General features: G+C 44.9%; 2 protein-coding genes across 2 annotated transcripts; one reads left to right on the top strand and one right to left on the bottom strand.

Annotated features, from left to right (window-relative positions):
* Positions 1-70: 70 nt before the first annotated feature.
* Positions 71-7974, top strand: LOC133054989 (zinc finger protein 211-like). The gene is made up of 3 exons (XM_061140441.1): positions 71-328; positions 2245-2371; positions 4350-7974. Exons 1-3 carry the CDS (start codon positions 296-298, stop codon positions 5738-5740), a joined length of 1551 nt encoding a protein of 516 aa, XP_060996424.1. The 5' UTR covers positions 71-295; the 3' UTR covers positions 5741-7974.
* Positions 7975-15394: 7420 nt separating this feature from the next.
* On the bottom strand, positions 15395-15844 carry LOC133055254 (putative zinc finger protein 826). The gene has a single exon (XM_061140669.1). The coding sequence runs from the start codon at positions 15842-15844 to the stop codon at positions 15395-15397; it is 450 nt and encodes a 149-aa protein (XP_060996652.1).
* Between the last annotated feature and the right edge of the window lie 48 nt (positions 15845-15892).

Genomic DNA, 15892 nt, shown 5'->3' with positions numbered 1-15892 from the left:
CGGCAGCGGAGAACACCCAATGAACATCCAGAATTTCGACATTTCCGGGGGGGGGGGGTGGGCTCACTGGGTGAAGGCGGGACTTCCTGTGTTTTCATAGCGGTTCTTTGAGCGGTTCTCCAGGTCCGAAGGATCGGGGTTGAGGTGACAGAGAAGGCGCGAGAAGACGCTTTGTTCCCAGGGACTAGAGGCGGTCCTACAGTCGGGCACATCGCTGCCTGCAGGGCGGCCTGGAGACGTTGGTGCCGGGTCCTTCCGGGACGCTCGGCTGGCCCCTCTCCGCCCACCGAGTCCTATGGCGGCGGCGGCTCTGAGGGACACGCCTCAGGTAAACGCTGATCCGTCCGGCCCTCATCGGCTTCATCCTAACAGACGCGAAAGCCCCGAGCGCCGGGCGCCTGCTCACGTGCCCGCAGCCCAGGCCGGGGTATCCAGGACAGTGATGCGGTGGTGGGTGGGGCCTTCTGTTTGACAGACAGTATGGTGGCGCCTGGTAGTGGGTGATGGGCGGAGGGATGCGCAGGCGCAGCGATGTGGCTGTCGGAGTGAGGCGGGAGAATTCGGGAAACCTGGGGTCCATCTGATGGCTGCAGGGAACAGTGTGTGTATGCTGTCGCACCTGCAGTGGCGGACTGAGGAGTTGTACCTTCCTTCTTGAGGCCTTTGAAGCAATGGAAAAAAAATTTTTTTTAATTATTTTTTTAACTGGAGGATAATTGCTTTACAGCATTTTGTTGTTTTCTGTCAAACCTCAACATGAATCAGCCATAGGTATACACCTGATGTGAAGAACTGACTCATTTGAAAAGACCCTGATGCTGGGAAAGATCAGAGGCGGGAGGAGACGGGGACGACAGAGGATAAGATGGTTGGATGGCATCGCCGGCTCAATGGACATGTGTTTGAGTAAACTCCGGGAGTTGGTGATGGACAGGGAAACCTGGCGTGCTGCAGTCCATGGGGTCACAAAGAGTCATATGACGGAGCAACTGAACTGAATTGAACTGATACATATATCTGGTCCCCTTTGAACCTCCTTCCCCATCCCAACCCTCCAGGTTGATACATAGCCCCTGTTTGAGTTTCCTGAGCCATACAGCAAATTTGGAACCATGGAAAATTTTGAGGCAAAGAAACGTGACGTAAGTTAGGTTTGCAAAATCACCAGTCTGTTCCATGAAAGAACTAATTGTCGGGATGCTGAGGACACTGAAGCAGACGTAGTTTGGGGTTTTTTTTCCAAGGACACACAACTGCTGAGAGTCAATAGAGGTTAGACACTCGGGGAACCTGGTTCAGATGCCCCCAGGTGTGCAGGAAAGGTCTCAGTCCCTGGGAAATTGCCAGGATCACATCCCTCTAAGACTTACCACTTCTCACAGGTTTCCATGGCTGCAGAGGTGCTTTTGGAATCTAATCGGGCAAGTGGAGATTACCCTCACTAGTCTCAACCCTGTGTTAGTCGCTCAGTCGTGTTTGCGACCCCATGGGCTATAGCACACCAGGCTCCTCTGTCCATGGATTTCTCCAGGCAAGAATACTGGAGTGGATGCCATTCCCTTCTCCAGGGGATCTTCCCGACCTGGAGATTGAACCCAGGTCTCCTGCATCAGAGGCAGATTCTTTACCATCTGAGCCACCAGGGAAGCCTTCTAGTTTTCTCCAAATTAGGGTTGTTATTGAAACTTGTCATCTGGCATTTTCCCAGCCCTTGGGTGTGCAGACCTTGGAGAATCCTAGCTCAGTCCTGAGTTCAGTCTAAGTGTTATATGAAAGGGTTCCCATTTCAGGCCACCAATAGAAAGAGATGTGGAAGCTTGTCACAAAAACAGGAAGTGCTTGGAGGTGAGACTAAGCTGGTTCAGGGAATTGCAGGTCTCCTTCCTTCCTGGCAAGAATAAACTGGGTGTGGGGATCAGCAGTCAGACCTGGAATGACTGCCTGTGAAGTTGGACATCTATTCTGGAGGCAGTGGGAGGTGAGGATCAGATAACTAATCTGATCAATCAGGGAGGTGATTTCTTCTGGATCTTTACAGGCTCCACTGGTTGCAGAGTGGACAGCAGCGTGAACAGTGCAGTTAGTGGGAGAGTGAGGAGAAGGCAGACAGCTATGGCACCAAGGTCCAGAATCTTTTCTGAGCTCTTAGGAGGAAGATGGAGATGGGGTAGATGTGCGAGGAGGTGGATTGTGGGTCTTCAGGAGTGAGGCAGTTAATGGTCTCTTCTGTCTGTATCCTGGCAGGGCAGTGTGACCTTTGAGGATGTGGCTGTGTACTTCTCCTGGGAGGAATGGGCTCTCCTTGATGAGGCTCAGAGATGCCTATACCACGATGTGATGCTGGAGAACTTTGCACTTACATCCTCACTGGGTAAGCTCTTCCACCTGCCCCTGTGCCCTGGGCCAAGCTCTGTGCATCTCTTTTCTCCAGGGGCAGGTGTGTCCCTAGTTGCCTGGATTTCTGCTGTGTTTACAAGGGCTGGGCTGAGTGCTCGCCTCCTTCTCATCTGTATCACCACAGCACCTACTGCCCCAAAGCCTCCTAGGGAAGGGTTTGGTATCACTGTTGTTTTGTCAGCCTAATGGACCCCCATGTCTTGCCCTCTGCCTCACTGGGTGACTCTCAGCACCATAGCACCCTAGTATAGCACCCTTCTTTCCTATAGCTCACATTTGTTTCTGACTGTGCTGTAAGTGTAGTCACTTACATAGTCACTGCTTAGACAAATGTTATTGACAGACCCTTAATTAAGGTTCTTTTTGCTTTATTTCACTTGTGGCACGTATACAAAACATTTACCAGTTTCTTTTTTTTTGGTCACACTGCTGCCTTCAACATCTTAGTTCCCCAACTACAGCATGAACCCATGTCTCAACCACTAGACCACCAGGGAATTCCCACAGTTATTTAATTTGTATCCTCTTCATTTGCTGAATTCATTTATTCTAGAAGTTTTGTTGTGCAATCTTTACAATTTCATGAACTGTGAATGCCTTTTGTCTGTTTTCTTAAGGCTCCGTGTAGAACTTCCAATACTATGATGAATACTAGTGGTAGAAGCTGGCATCATTTTCTTGTTTCTGGTCTTGGAGTATTTCTGACACTTGGAGGACAGACTCCTTACTGCCCATCCTGACTCCTAGAAGCTATTCTTGGAATATGTACAAGGTCCCCACCCCAAGGGCTCAGAGGTAGCGAGTGGAAGGATGAATACTATTACCATGCTAAGAGCTGAAAGGGACAAAATTAAAGCAGTTGAGCATTGCAAAAGAGTTGCATTAGACCAGTTCTACTGGTGTAGTCGTCCAGAAGGAAAGTCAGATTCCTGGTTCTTACTACTGTGTATCTTCCCTTCAGGAATGGCCTTAGGAATTTTTTGGTAATGTTTAAATAGCTTTCTGGTGGTCTCCTGTGTGCTGAGTTGTCTGGGCCTGTTTTGACTACTGACTTGTCCTGTCATTCCCTTATGATTTTAGTTCTCTTCGGTACATGCAGATCTTCAGGTGGGGCTATGAAAAAGTCCTCTGAGCTTCACAGGATGGACATGACTCCATTCTCAACAAGATGGGCTCAGAGCAGGCCTGACCCAGATGAATAGAAGTTGACAGAGGACATGACTTCAGGTCTTGGTTGAAATCATACCAGGAATCTATCCTGTTTTATTTCCGTATTGGTTCCACTGCCAGTAGCCACACCTCACTCCTTTCCCTTTTCAATTCTTGACACTTTGCTGACTCGTCATTTCTATTCTGATTCCAGCTGAGAGCTACTCTCCACCTCTCTACACTGCTTACCTCACTCATTCCTCACACTGTTCCCTACTCAGACTTTGTAGTGTTCTAAAGTGTGCAGGTATCTAATAATCCTTAAATACTGTTACCTTTGTTCCAGACGGATTTTTCTGGGAGTGGACTGTACTTTTACACAGCATCACATGTCATCAGCAGATAAAATCCTGCTAAAATCTATTGACAGACCTTTCTCAGTGGTCCAGTGGTTAAGACTCTGTGGTTGCACTGCAGAGGGCGCTGATTCAATCCCTGTTTGGGGAACTGTCATCCCACATGCCAGGTGGCATGGCCACAAAAAAGAAAAGCCGCTGACAGAAAAATCGGTTACAGCACAAACCTTTCCCCTGGGCCTTTCCTCATGTCCTGTGTCTAGTGAGACCTGCACCATTCCCTGACCTTAGGGACCCAGTGGTGCACAGCAGATGCTTCCTCCAGGTGACTTTTCCTGAAAGCAATTTCATGAACTGATCCTTTGATGTGTTGAGTTATATTTGTGATGGTTTTGCCTCTTCTCAATAAGGTTAACATGCACTTCACCATCACTTCTTTAATTTCAGGCTGTTGGCATGGAGTAGAAGATAAGGAAGCACCTTCTGAACAAAGCATTTGTATAGGAGTGTCACAGATCAGGACTCTGAAGGCAGATTCATCTCTCCAGAAGGACCAGCCCTTTGAGATGTATGGCCCAGTCTTGAGAGATATTTTGCACTTTCCTGAGCACCAGGAAACAAATCTTGGGCAGAAACCATACATGTGTGGAAATCGATTCTGTATCTCTGCCAACCTTCAGCAATACCAGGGGCAACACATTGGAGAGATACCCATCAGAAGTTCTGTGGACACAACCTTGATTATAAAGAGCTGCACAACCCATGTGTCAGGGAAACCCACTGTCTATGGGGAGATTGGGAATGATTTCTTAGTCAATGTAGGATTTTTCCATCAACATGTCATTCACACTGAGGAGAAGCCAAACAATAGTAATGAATGTGAAGCCATCTCTTACAATGGAAAAAGGCATAAGAACTGGGGAGAAGGCAACAAAGCCCTCAACTACACAGACACACTTGTTGAGGACCAACGAGTCCTCACTAGAGAAGGGCTTTATGAGTGCAGCAAATGTGGAAAAGCCTGTACTCGAAGATGTAACCTCATTCAACACCAGAAAGTCCATACTGGAGAAAGGCCTTACGAATGCCATGAATGTGGAAAATTGTTTACCTACCTCTCCAGCTTCATTATACACCAGAGAGTTCACAGTGGAGAAAGGCCTTATGAATGCAGCGAATGTGGGAAATCCTTTAGCCAAAGCTATAGCCTCAACAGCCATAGGAAAGTTCACACAGGAGAAAAACCTTATGAGTGCAGGGAATGTGGGAAGTCTTTTAGTCAAAGATCTAATCTCATTCAGCATCAGAGAGTTCACACTGGAGAAAGGCCTTATGAGTGCAGTGAATGTGGGAAATCTTTTAGCCAAAACTTTAGCCTCATTTACCACCAGAGAGTTCACACTGGAGAACGGCCTCATCAGTGCAGTGAATGTGGAAAATCATTTAGCCGAAGCTCTAGCCTCATTCACCACAGAAGACTTCATACTGGAGAGAGGCCTTATGAGTGCAGTAAATGCGGAAAATCCTTTAAGCAAAGCTCTAGCTTTAGCTCACATCGTAAAGTCCACACAGGAGAAAGGCCGTATGAGTGTGGGGACTGTGGAAAATCATTTAGCCATAGCTCCAACCTCAAGAATCACTGGAGGGTTCACACTGGAGAAAGGCCTGTTGAGTGCAATGAATGTGGGAAGTCATTTAGCTGTAAATCTAACCTTGTTAAACACCTGAGAGTTCACACTGGAGAAAGGCCTTATGAGTGTGGGGAATGTGGAAAATCATTTAGCCAAAGTTCCAGCCTCATTCAGCACCAGAGAGTTCACACTGGAAAAAGGTCCTGAGTACAGTGAATGTTGGAAAAAACTTTTCAGCTACAAATATGACCTCATTCAACCCCAGAGATGTCACACCAGTGAAAGGCCTTAGATATGCTGGGATGTGCGGTTTCCTTCTAGTATATTTACACTGGAGAAGTTGTGACTGAGCCATCTAATGCATCTGAAAATCCACACTGGTGAGGTTCCCCTTAAGTTCCAGGTATGTAGGAATCTTTAAGAAGCTGTGCTTTACTTTATTAGGGGGTTCCCTTGTGGCTCAATTACCTGCTAGGCCCTTTCCAGCTTTATGTCACAGCCAGTTTCATTTCTATCACCTGGCAGGTTCACACAGTGTGGAAGTTACCTCCCAACATGCTCAGGGAAGCTGACTTCTGTCCCATCCCTTTATGTGGAGGGAAGTAAAGAGTAGTCTTAGCTCTTACGGCATCCTCATTCCTTTCTCATTTCGAAAGTAGGGCGTGGACCTCACTCAATTTGGGCCTAGTGGACCCAGTTTCAGTTCTGTTGGTGACTTGCCAGCAGGGACTGTATTTTCAGGGACATGTTAGTTTCTGGTGACACTTCTGATTTTCCCAGCCTCCAATTCACCAAGCTGAGAACTGCATGCCTTGTATTCCTTTGCACTTTGCAATAATAAAGGCATTAATGTTCCAGCCCTCTTTGGTCTGGGGGTTCTATTCACCATATATGAGGTGATTGGAAGAAAATTGGGCTCTACCAGCATTAATGATGGCAGAACTTTCATGGGGGTCCTGTGCTTTGTGTGCCTCACATCAGTATGATTGAAGAATGTAACTCTCTTTGTGGTTTTGGCCTAATGTAAATACATTGTTGCTCAAGGTCTCCTCAGAAAGACTGCAAGGCTTTGGGGTCCTGATTTGTGGACTGTGTATCAGGTTTTTTTGTGGGCTCAGAAAACATCTGAGGAGCCATGAAGTTGTGACAACCTCCAGTGCTTCTGGAAACATGAATTGTTATTCACAGTGAATAATCACATAATGCTCAGCAGTTAACCTATGAAAGAACCACATGCCCTGATCCCCAGAATTCACTAGATAGTTCCACTGTAAGACTACAGGGCTGGAGGGAACCATGTTCGTCAAGTAACCCTGGAGCGGAGGAGATTGCAGTGAAGTAGGTGGAGTGTGTCCTAACATCGCATCAGCAGATGCTTCAGTGACTGTGACTGTGCAGTATCAGTGTGCACAGATACCTGAACATCTAGAATGTTCAGCCAAAGGCCATTGCCACAGAGGCAGAGAAACAGAGAAAGATCCCTTCATCCACACTGTGGCTCTGTGATTAGCCAGCATTCCTGTTAACTCAGGTGGGAAGAGATCTATTCTCATCAGTATTTGCTGCCACTAAGACAAGGGTGCTTCTCCAAGGTCATCAGAAAAGACAGGCAATATAGGATTGCGAGACCTGAGGATTTTTCATTTTGGTTTTGGTTGTCCTTTGAGGCTTCCAGGATCATAGTTCCTTCACCAGTGACTGAACCCTGGGCCATGGCAGTGAAAGTGCCAATTCCTAGCCACTGGACCACTAGGGATTTCTCAAGATCTGATTTCCTAAAAAGTGTGACAGACCTAGATTTTTCTTTTGAGTCATTTTGTAAATTTTTATTCAGGTGTACTTGACATATGATATAGTGTATCTATTTGAAGTGCAGAATCTAAATATTTTGAGATTCTTAAGTGATAATATATAAGTAGTTCATTCTTTATTGCTAAGTAGTATCTTTTCTATAGTTACATTGTTTGTTCACCCATTCATCTGGTTATGGTCACTTGGGTTATTTCTATTGTGGGTTATTGTAAATAAAGGTGCTAGAACATTTATATGTAATTCTGTATGTATGGATGGATTTTCACTTACACTGTGTTAGTAATTCAAAGTATAAAGCCTGAGTCATAGAATAGGTGAATGTTTGACTTGTAAAACTGACAAACTATGATCTACATTTATAGATTGTTTTTACATGCCCACCAGGAGCATGTAAAATGCTTCCACATTCTGGCCAATACTTGGTATGGTCAGTGTTTTGAATTTCCTTAAATTTTGAATTTAAGGAAGTAGTCGTTTTAATTACATCTCCCTAAGGAATCATAATGTTGATCTTTCTTTTTCCACATGGTTTATTTGCCATCTGTATGTCTTCTTGGTAAAATATCTGTTCATATCTTTCACCTATTTTTCTTTTCATTAACAAATAAATAGCTCCTTTTTATCCTCAATTTTTGTGTGTGCTATATACAATGTAATTACCCCATATACCATGTAGTTTAAATTTAATCTGCACTACTATCCACATATTTTAAAATCTAGACTTTCAATAATATAACGAAGTCCAGGTCTGTAGTGTTTTCCAGTTTTCCGAATACAAATATTCTTAGCATGGCCATTTTCAAACTAAACATGGTGTCACTGAACATGGAGTTGGGAAAAGTTGATAGCGGTACATCATTCCAACTCAATCATACTGAACCAGTAGCAACAAATGGTAATGAAACTTGGTCACAGCAGAATCTAACACAACACCGTAAAGCAATTATCCTTCAACTAAAATATTTCAACCATCCCTCCCCAAAAAACATAGTAAAATTACTATGAAGTGACAAGTTGTGAACATTTGTGTAAGGTGTAACCCATGGGTGGAGGAAATGGCAACCCATTCCAGTACTCTTGCCTGAAACATCCCATGGGCAGAGAAGCCTGGCAGACTACCATCCAGGGGCTTGTAAACAGTTGGATACAACTGAACACACACATAAGGTATACCTGACTGAACATACAGAGTGCATGTATTTAGGATGTACATTTTAATGTTTTTTTGTTTTTTGTTTTTTTTTTACAGTTGAGAATTTTTATTAAAACAATCATTTAAATTACAACAGTCCGCCAGAATAGCAAATAGCCTTCCCTGGTCCGGCCCTGACAGGAGGCCCCACGGGAAGGGGGAGGGTGGTTTGATGTCTTTGAAAACCGATGGAGCTTCCCTGGAAGTCCAGAGGGGCGGGCCTGGCCCTGGGGCAGCGGGCGTCCCCCCACCAAGGCCGCCCCCTCCGGGGGCCGCCGGGTCTCAGCCCTGTCAGCGGGCGACAGCGCTGTCGCCGGTTGTCAGCCTCAGGATGTGCTGTTTGGGTTCGAAAGAGGAAAGAGAGGGAGAGAGAGAAGCCTGTCCCCAGGACTCAGAAGGCAGTCACTCAGGAAGCGTTATGTAAGCCCGCGGGGGCCGCCCAGCAGGGACAGCAGACGGCAGAGCCCCCGGGGCCCAGGAGGGGCGGCGAGCACGTCAGCGAGGTGGTGTGCGTGCACCCGCCAAGGGCCGCCGGTGCAGCCTCGCCGAGGGTCACTGGCCCGGTGCTTCCGCCCAGCGCCCGTCAGGGGCGCTTCTAACCCAACGATCCCAGCAGGGCCCTGCTCTCGTGGAGGTCAGGGGCTTCCTTAACTGGAGAAGCCCTCAGCTCGTCCACTCACACATCACACGTGGCCTCTGCGGTGGGCGCGCGCCCTAAGCACGGAGCTCCTCTGTCAGAGTCCTTCTTCCACTCGGGCTCAGGACCCTTCGGAGGGCCCCGTCCTCTCCGCCTGTCCATCTCCGGGAGGTACCTGCCTGCTCTCATCCCCGAGGAAAACCGCAGTGTTCCAGCCGGCCCACTCCCCCCTCCCAGCCCGAGGCAGCTCCCCTAAACGGCTCAGACGCCAGCCCGCTCCCCTGTGGCCACAGACTTCAGACAGACAAGCAGCAGTTAAATAATAACAAACAAACAAACAAACAAAACCCCACAAAGTCCGACAAGGTTTTTATAAATGACCACCATGCTCTGTGCCCACAGCCGCTGTTACAGACTAAATCTACAGGTCAGGGATGGATGGGTGGTGAGCCTGAGGAGACAGCCGCCAGAAAATCAGTATTTTCACTGGAAACAAAAGATAATCTATAATGCCCTTACTCAGTTAATTTAAATACTTCAGTGCTTTAAAAAATAAACAGAGCAAGAAAGATATTTAAAATAAAGGCAATTCTTGGGGGGGGGGGGCGGGGCGGAAACAACAACTGAACTTTGAGGATGTTTTCCTCAGAAAGGATCAAAAGAATGCACATTAATTAAAAATTGAGATGCAGGGATTTCCCTGGTGGTCCAGGAGCTGGGATGCCATGCTTCCAATGTAGGGGACCCAGATTCAATCCCTGAACAGGGAACTAGAGCCCATACGCCACAACTAAGACCAAGCACCGCCAAATAAAATTAATTAATTAAAAAAAATTGAGATGCAGTTTCTGGCAGTTTATTTTGGAGTAAAAACTATACTTTTTTCAGTGTGAATGCTCTGGAAGTTTGTGTCTTTGCTCTTTGTTGACAGAAAATTCATGAGTAAATCACAATTTATGATTAGAGCTCTGTTTGGGAATTTCAATAAATTTGAAAACAAAGGAGCATACTTAAGTTTGTTATGCTCTAGCACTCTCAGTAGGATCATCTGTATTTAAGAGGAGCAAATTTTATCCCTTAATTTGTAGTTATCCAGTACAACTAAACTAGAACTGTTTTTCTGTCACATTTCAGGTTCCATATTTCATACATTCTATAACAACATGTCCACTAGTTTTGGGAAGAAAATAGCTGCCCATTATTCACAGTTACAGGGTTAGACTTTTTTTTTCTGACCACACTGTGACCCCTGCTTTGGGAGCTTGGAGTCTTAATCACTGAATCACCAATTTTTGCAGGCATCTGGCAGGGGCTAAAACAGCACTATAGGAATGAATCAAACAGGAGTTTGATCTGACAACCAGGAGGTCAGAACGATGGAGTGAGAAAAGATATATGTAAAAGAAAAGATGTATGTAATTAAGTGAATCTGAATGTTTCTGGAAGGATCTACAGCCATAAATGTTTCCTTCCAGATTTATACAAGTGGGTTGGAAACTGTGTTAAATTTATCTTCATATCTATTCTTGCCTGGAGAATTCCATGGATAGAGAAGCCTGGCAGCCTATAGTCCATGGGGTCACAAAGAGTTGGACACAACTGAGTGATGTAACACTTTCACATGTATGTACACGAACAGGAAATAACTAAAGTAGTCGGTAAAATAGTAATAATTAATTAAATGAGAAAACAGAAAGGCCAGAAATAATTTTGAAGATGTATCAAAAAGATATGTTGGGACTTTCCTGGTGGCCCATGGTTAGAAACTGCCTTCAATGTAGAGGATGTAGGTTCGATTCGTGGGAGGGGAACTAAGATCCTACATGCCATGGTGCAACTCCACCCCCACCCACCTCAACTATAGTGCTGCAAACTAGAGCCCACACGTGTTCTGGAGCCTGAATGCCCCAAGGAAGATCTCGTGTGCCACAACAGGACCCAACACAGCCAAGATTGAATGTTTTTTCTTTAAATATATGTTTAACATACAAATCATGTTCATTAACTTAAAGTGAGAAGTAACCAATTTTGTTTACATCTGAGACACTATCATAGATAGATATTAAGTGTCCTAGGAGGAACAGCATCTCATGGTGACTTCTTGATATCCTGGTTCCATCCACTGAGATCCCTATAGCTCACTCATAATTGAAATGAATGTGTATTCAATCCTCATATGCCTATTTCAAGAGCCTCTTCTTCACCTACACAGGAACTCAGTACAATACACCTTTACTTAGTTGCCCATGGGATACCTCAAAGGTTCAGGTATCACATACAACCTCACTGGACAAGAACTTTATTGGACCCATCTGTGCTCAAGCACCCAATTATGGAGCTTCATTGATGACATCCCCTTGTGAGGGGATTTGCAAGACACTTGTGCAAGACATACATTCATCGTTGTGCTTATAGACAACAGATGGGCTACGGCCCCACACATTTCAGTGTCATGCCAGCACAGTAAATTTCTTAGCTCCATCCAGTGTTTGTACGGGCTACTGTATTGCTGATGTGGTTAAAGGACAACTTCTGATTTTGTCAGCTTCCATCAGTCTCAGAGGGGCCAAACCTATTGGATCTTTCTGACTTTTAGAGGCAAGATATTCTGCATTGATGACTAAGGCTTATTTATACAGTCACTCAAAGATCACCCCACTTTGGGGCCTTTATAAGAAAAAGTCCTAATCAGTTCACATGGCCAACCATTCAACAGATCCTTTTTTTGGCTGTGCCACACAGCATGCAGGATCTTCGCTCCTTCAACGAGGGATCAAAATTGGGTACGTGGAGTCTTAACCATTGGACCGTGAGGAAAGTCCCTAACAGGCACTTATTTTGCTGCCTCCTGGAGACTCCTTGGTCGAAGCTCTGCACACACCTCCTATGCTCTGCAGTCTCTGGGCCCATGATGGCAGTAAGCTACCCAGGGTCTTCTGGTACCAAGTGTTGTCTGTTTCAATGTCACGACATGCCATGTGAGCAACAACTGCTGGATGCTTACTCAACCCTCTCATAAAGGAAGGCTTTCACAGGACCTGAACTTGTGACACTCTGTACCCAGTTACCTTATTTTCTCGGTTATTAAAGCAACACAACACCCAGTAAACAGTGCAACAGCAAGGCCTTGATACATGACAGAGCTGTTCCTGGAGCTCTGGTGTTTCCCACTTGCAGGAAGAGGTGGCTTTTGTCCTCAGTCTCTTGCCAAAGGTCACAGTACTGGCTACTTGGGCATACACTTGGGATCAATCAGAAGACTCTTGGGAGTCCTTTGGACTGCAAGGAGATCAAACCAGTCAATCCTAAAGGAAATGAACCCTGAATATTCACTGGAAGGATTGATGCTGAAGCTGAAGCTCCAATACTTTGGACATTGGATGCGAAGAGCTGACTCACTGGAAAAGACCCTCATTCTGGGAAAGACTGAAGGCAAGAGGAGAATGGGGGGGTGCAGAGGATGAGATGGTTAGATAGCATCACCAACTCAACGAATATGAATTTGAGCAAACTCTGGGAGATTGTGGAGGACAGAGGAAGCTGGCATGGGGTGGCAAAGAGTGGGAAATGACTTGGTCACTGAACAAGTTAACAATGGGAGATCGCACAATTTACAGTAATGCCACCAGTACATGTATACATGTGGTGGAGCTCTCTGGGGGGCTCCATTCAGAAAATCTTGGATACAGTTCCTCAGTTATGTCTGACATACTCTGTCAGATGTTAGATGCAGATGTATTTGGCTTTTCTTAATTGGATGCTACTGTTTGGGCGTCACGATCTGGACTAGTGGGTACATGATCTCTGTCCTTCACAGACAAGCAGCAGGTCCAACACATTCACAGCAACAGAATTTCCCCAGACCTTCCCATGATGCCAGAGCCACACACCATCCTGATCCTGGTGAGCTTCCTCGACTGTTTTTACTCTCTCTTCTATTTTGACTTTCTGTCGCTATGATTCTAAATCCATGCCAGTGACTGATGGACACTGTGCTACTAGCTTCCTTCACATTTCCCAGCTTCCAGCTCCTTTGTGCATATCAGCAGTGACACTTGTTTCTCTCTTTGCCTTCTGCACCAGAAACAAATGCTTTTCCTACTCTTGTTAAACATCTGTAAGTTTTCTCTCATTTTGGCATTTGGATCAATTACTCATTGTTTTTTTCTTTTTAAAATTAATTTTTATTCTTTTCTGCTACATCCTGGGGGTAAAATGGTTAAGGAGTATATTCCTGTCTTCTATTGCTAAGAGTGAAAAATTTAAGTTATATGGTAATTAACCTAATTATGCTTCATTATCTAGTAGGGTGTCCTGGGAAAATGCAAAGAAACATCAAACTGGGAGATACAATTTGTTACCATGTGCTTGTTTACACCACAGGGACAGGATCCACTTTGTTCCCCCACCAGACACCTCCCGTTCAGGAATGTTTATGAAATGAAGGAAATTCATCTCACGTAGGCCACTGATTCATAATAGCTGCAAGCCCTGACTGGCATTTTTATTTCTAGTCCCCATGCCCATTATCAGTAGCCAGAGAGGTCATGGCCAAAGTGACATGCCACATGTGGTTAAGCAGCCAAGTGACTATTTCTTTCTCATATAGCAAAATATACTAGCTCCTCATGTGATACTCAAATTTGTCCTGCCTCTCTGTGAAAACAAACTTAACAATCAAGAGCCACACATCCTCCACATGGCTGAACACCCCTGGAGGCAATGTTTCTCTTCCTTCATCATCACAGCACCAGGCACCAGGCAACTAGAGGCCACCCCTATAGCATGAAGTCCAAAGTTATTCAAAGCAAGCAATCCTAAGGTGTTTACTCCTCTCTGCCAGGCCTTTCCCATAGAACCTTAGCAGACAGTGGTCTGAACACTTCCCACTCCTGCCTTATGTCTCACTACCCCGATAACCTTCCCATGTGTTTCCAGGATCTGTGAGCATCAATGTTTTCCTGTTGTTGTTTTTTCCTTATAGCCACACCTGACTGATCATCTCATAAATAATACAAATCACTTTCATAGAAACTCCCTTTATTAAATGTCTGGTGGTTTGTACCATCCAGAAAATACAATGTTAACAATTCTCTGTGGAAAATTCACCTGTTTATTTTTTAATTTTTAAATTTTTTAATTTTTAATTGCAGTAGATTTACAATATTATACTAGTTTCAGGTGTACAGCACAGTGATTCAGTATTTTACAGATTATACTCCACCAAATGTTATTATACAATAATAGCTATAATTCTTTATCTGATACAATATAAACCTGTTGCTGTTTTATAAACAGGAGTTTTTAATCTCTCAATCCCATACACATCATTTGTCCTATCACACTTTTGTCTCTCCTTTGATATCCATTAGTTTGTTTTCTATATCTGTGTAGTTGCTAAGTCATGTCTAACTCTTTGAGAACCCATGGACTGTAGCCTGCCAGGCTCCCCTGTCCACGGGATTCTCCAGGCAAGAATACTGGAGTGGGTTGCCATTTCCTCTCCAGAGGATCATCCTGACCCAGGATTGAACCCACATCTCCTGCATTGGCAGGCAGGTTCTTTATCAGTGAGCCACCAGTGAAGCCCCTAAACCTGAGTTTGTTTCTGTTTTGCATGTGTATTATTTTGTATTGTTTTAAAATTGCACATAAGAGATATCATACAGTATCATACAAGTCTCTTCTTCACTCCTGGCTGTGCTAAACCCAGTGCAATGCTGTGGGACGGAGGTGCTGGGAACAGAGCATTACTAGGTAGATAATGAGATCATTCATTCACAGGAAAGCCATGAACGTTGCTTTTCAGTGGATAGTCATGACCACTGAGCATGGAGCACAGTGTATGAGCAGGACTCCTGAGGATGGGGGCAGAGGATGATTAGGTCTTCTTTGAGTTCCCAAAGCTGGGTTGGAAGGGAAAGAAGATTACAGTGACCAGACTCCTCTTGTCCTGAAAATAGGCAACCTGACACTGAATCCCGAATATCTGTCCATTGCTGGGAGGTAATAATTAGAAAACACAGCCTCTCTGTGCCTCAAATTCCTCCCTAGAAATAGTCCATTTGCTGCCTGATGACTGCACTTGTGGCCTCCCATGCTGTTACCCACCCCCAACTCCAACACTAGTGCTGTCCTCATTAGCTGCATTCATAAGTCCCCTTCTCCAGTGTGAACTCTCTGATAACCAAATAGACCTGATCCACTATTAAGATTTCCCTCATTCACTGCACTCAAAAGGCCTTTCTCCAGTGTGAATTCTCTGATGATCAAAAAGACTGGACTTATTAATAAAAGACTTCCTGCATTCACTGCACTCGTAAGTCCTTTCTCCACTGTGAACTCTGATGATACTGAAGGCCAGAACTAGCAGTAGAAGATTTCCCACATTCACTGAACTTATAAGGTTTTTCTCAATGGTGAACCCTCTGATGATACCGAAGGCCACAGCTAGCAGTAAAAGATTTCCCACATTTACTGCACTCATAAGGTTTTTCTCCACTGTGAACTCTCTGGTGATACTGAAGGCTAGAGCTAGCAGTAAAAGATTTCCCACATTCACTGCACTCGTAAGGTTTTTCTCCACTGTGAACTCTCTCATGATACCAAAGGCCACAGCTAGCAGTAAAAGATTTCCCACATTCACTGCACTCATAAGGCCTTTTTCCATTGTGAACTCTCTGATGATGAAGAAGGCTCGAACTGCTAGTAAAACATT

The sequence above is a fragment of the Dama dama genome, chromosome 4 (genome assembly GCF_033118175.1).
Source record: "Dama dama isolate Ldn47 chromosome 4, ASM3311817v1, whole genome shotgun sequence".
Taxonomy (NCBI): domain Eukaryota; kingdom Metazoa; phylum Chordata; class Mammalia; order Artiodactyla; family Cervidae; genus Dama; species Dama dama.
This window is presented reverse-complemented; position numbering and strand designations above follow the sequence as displayed.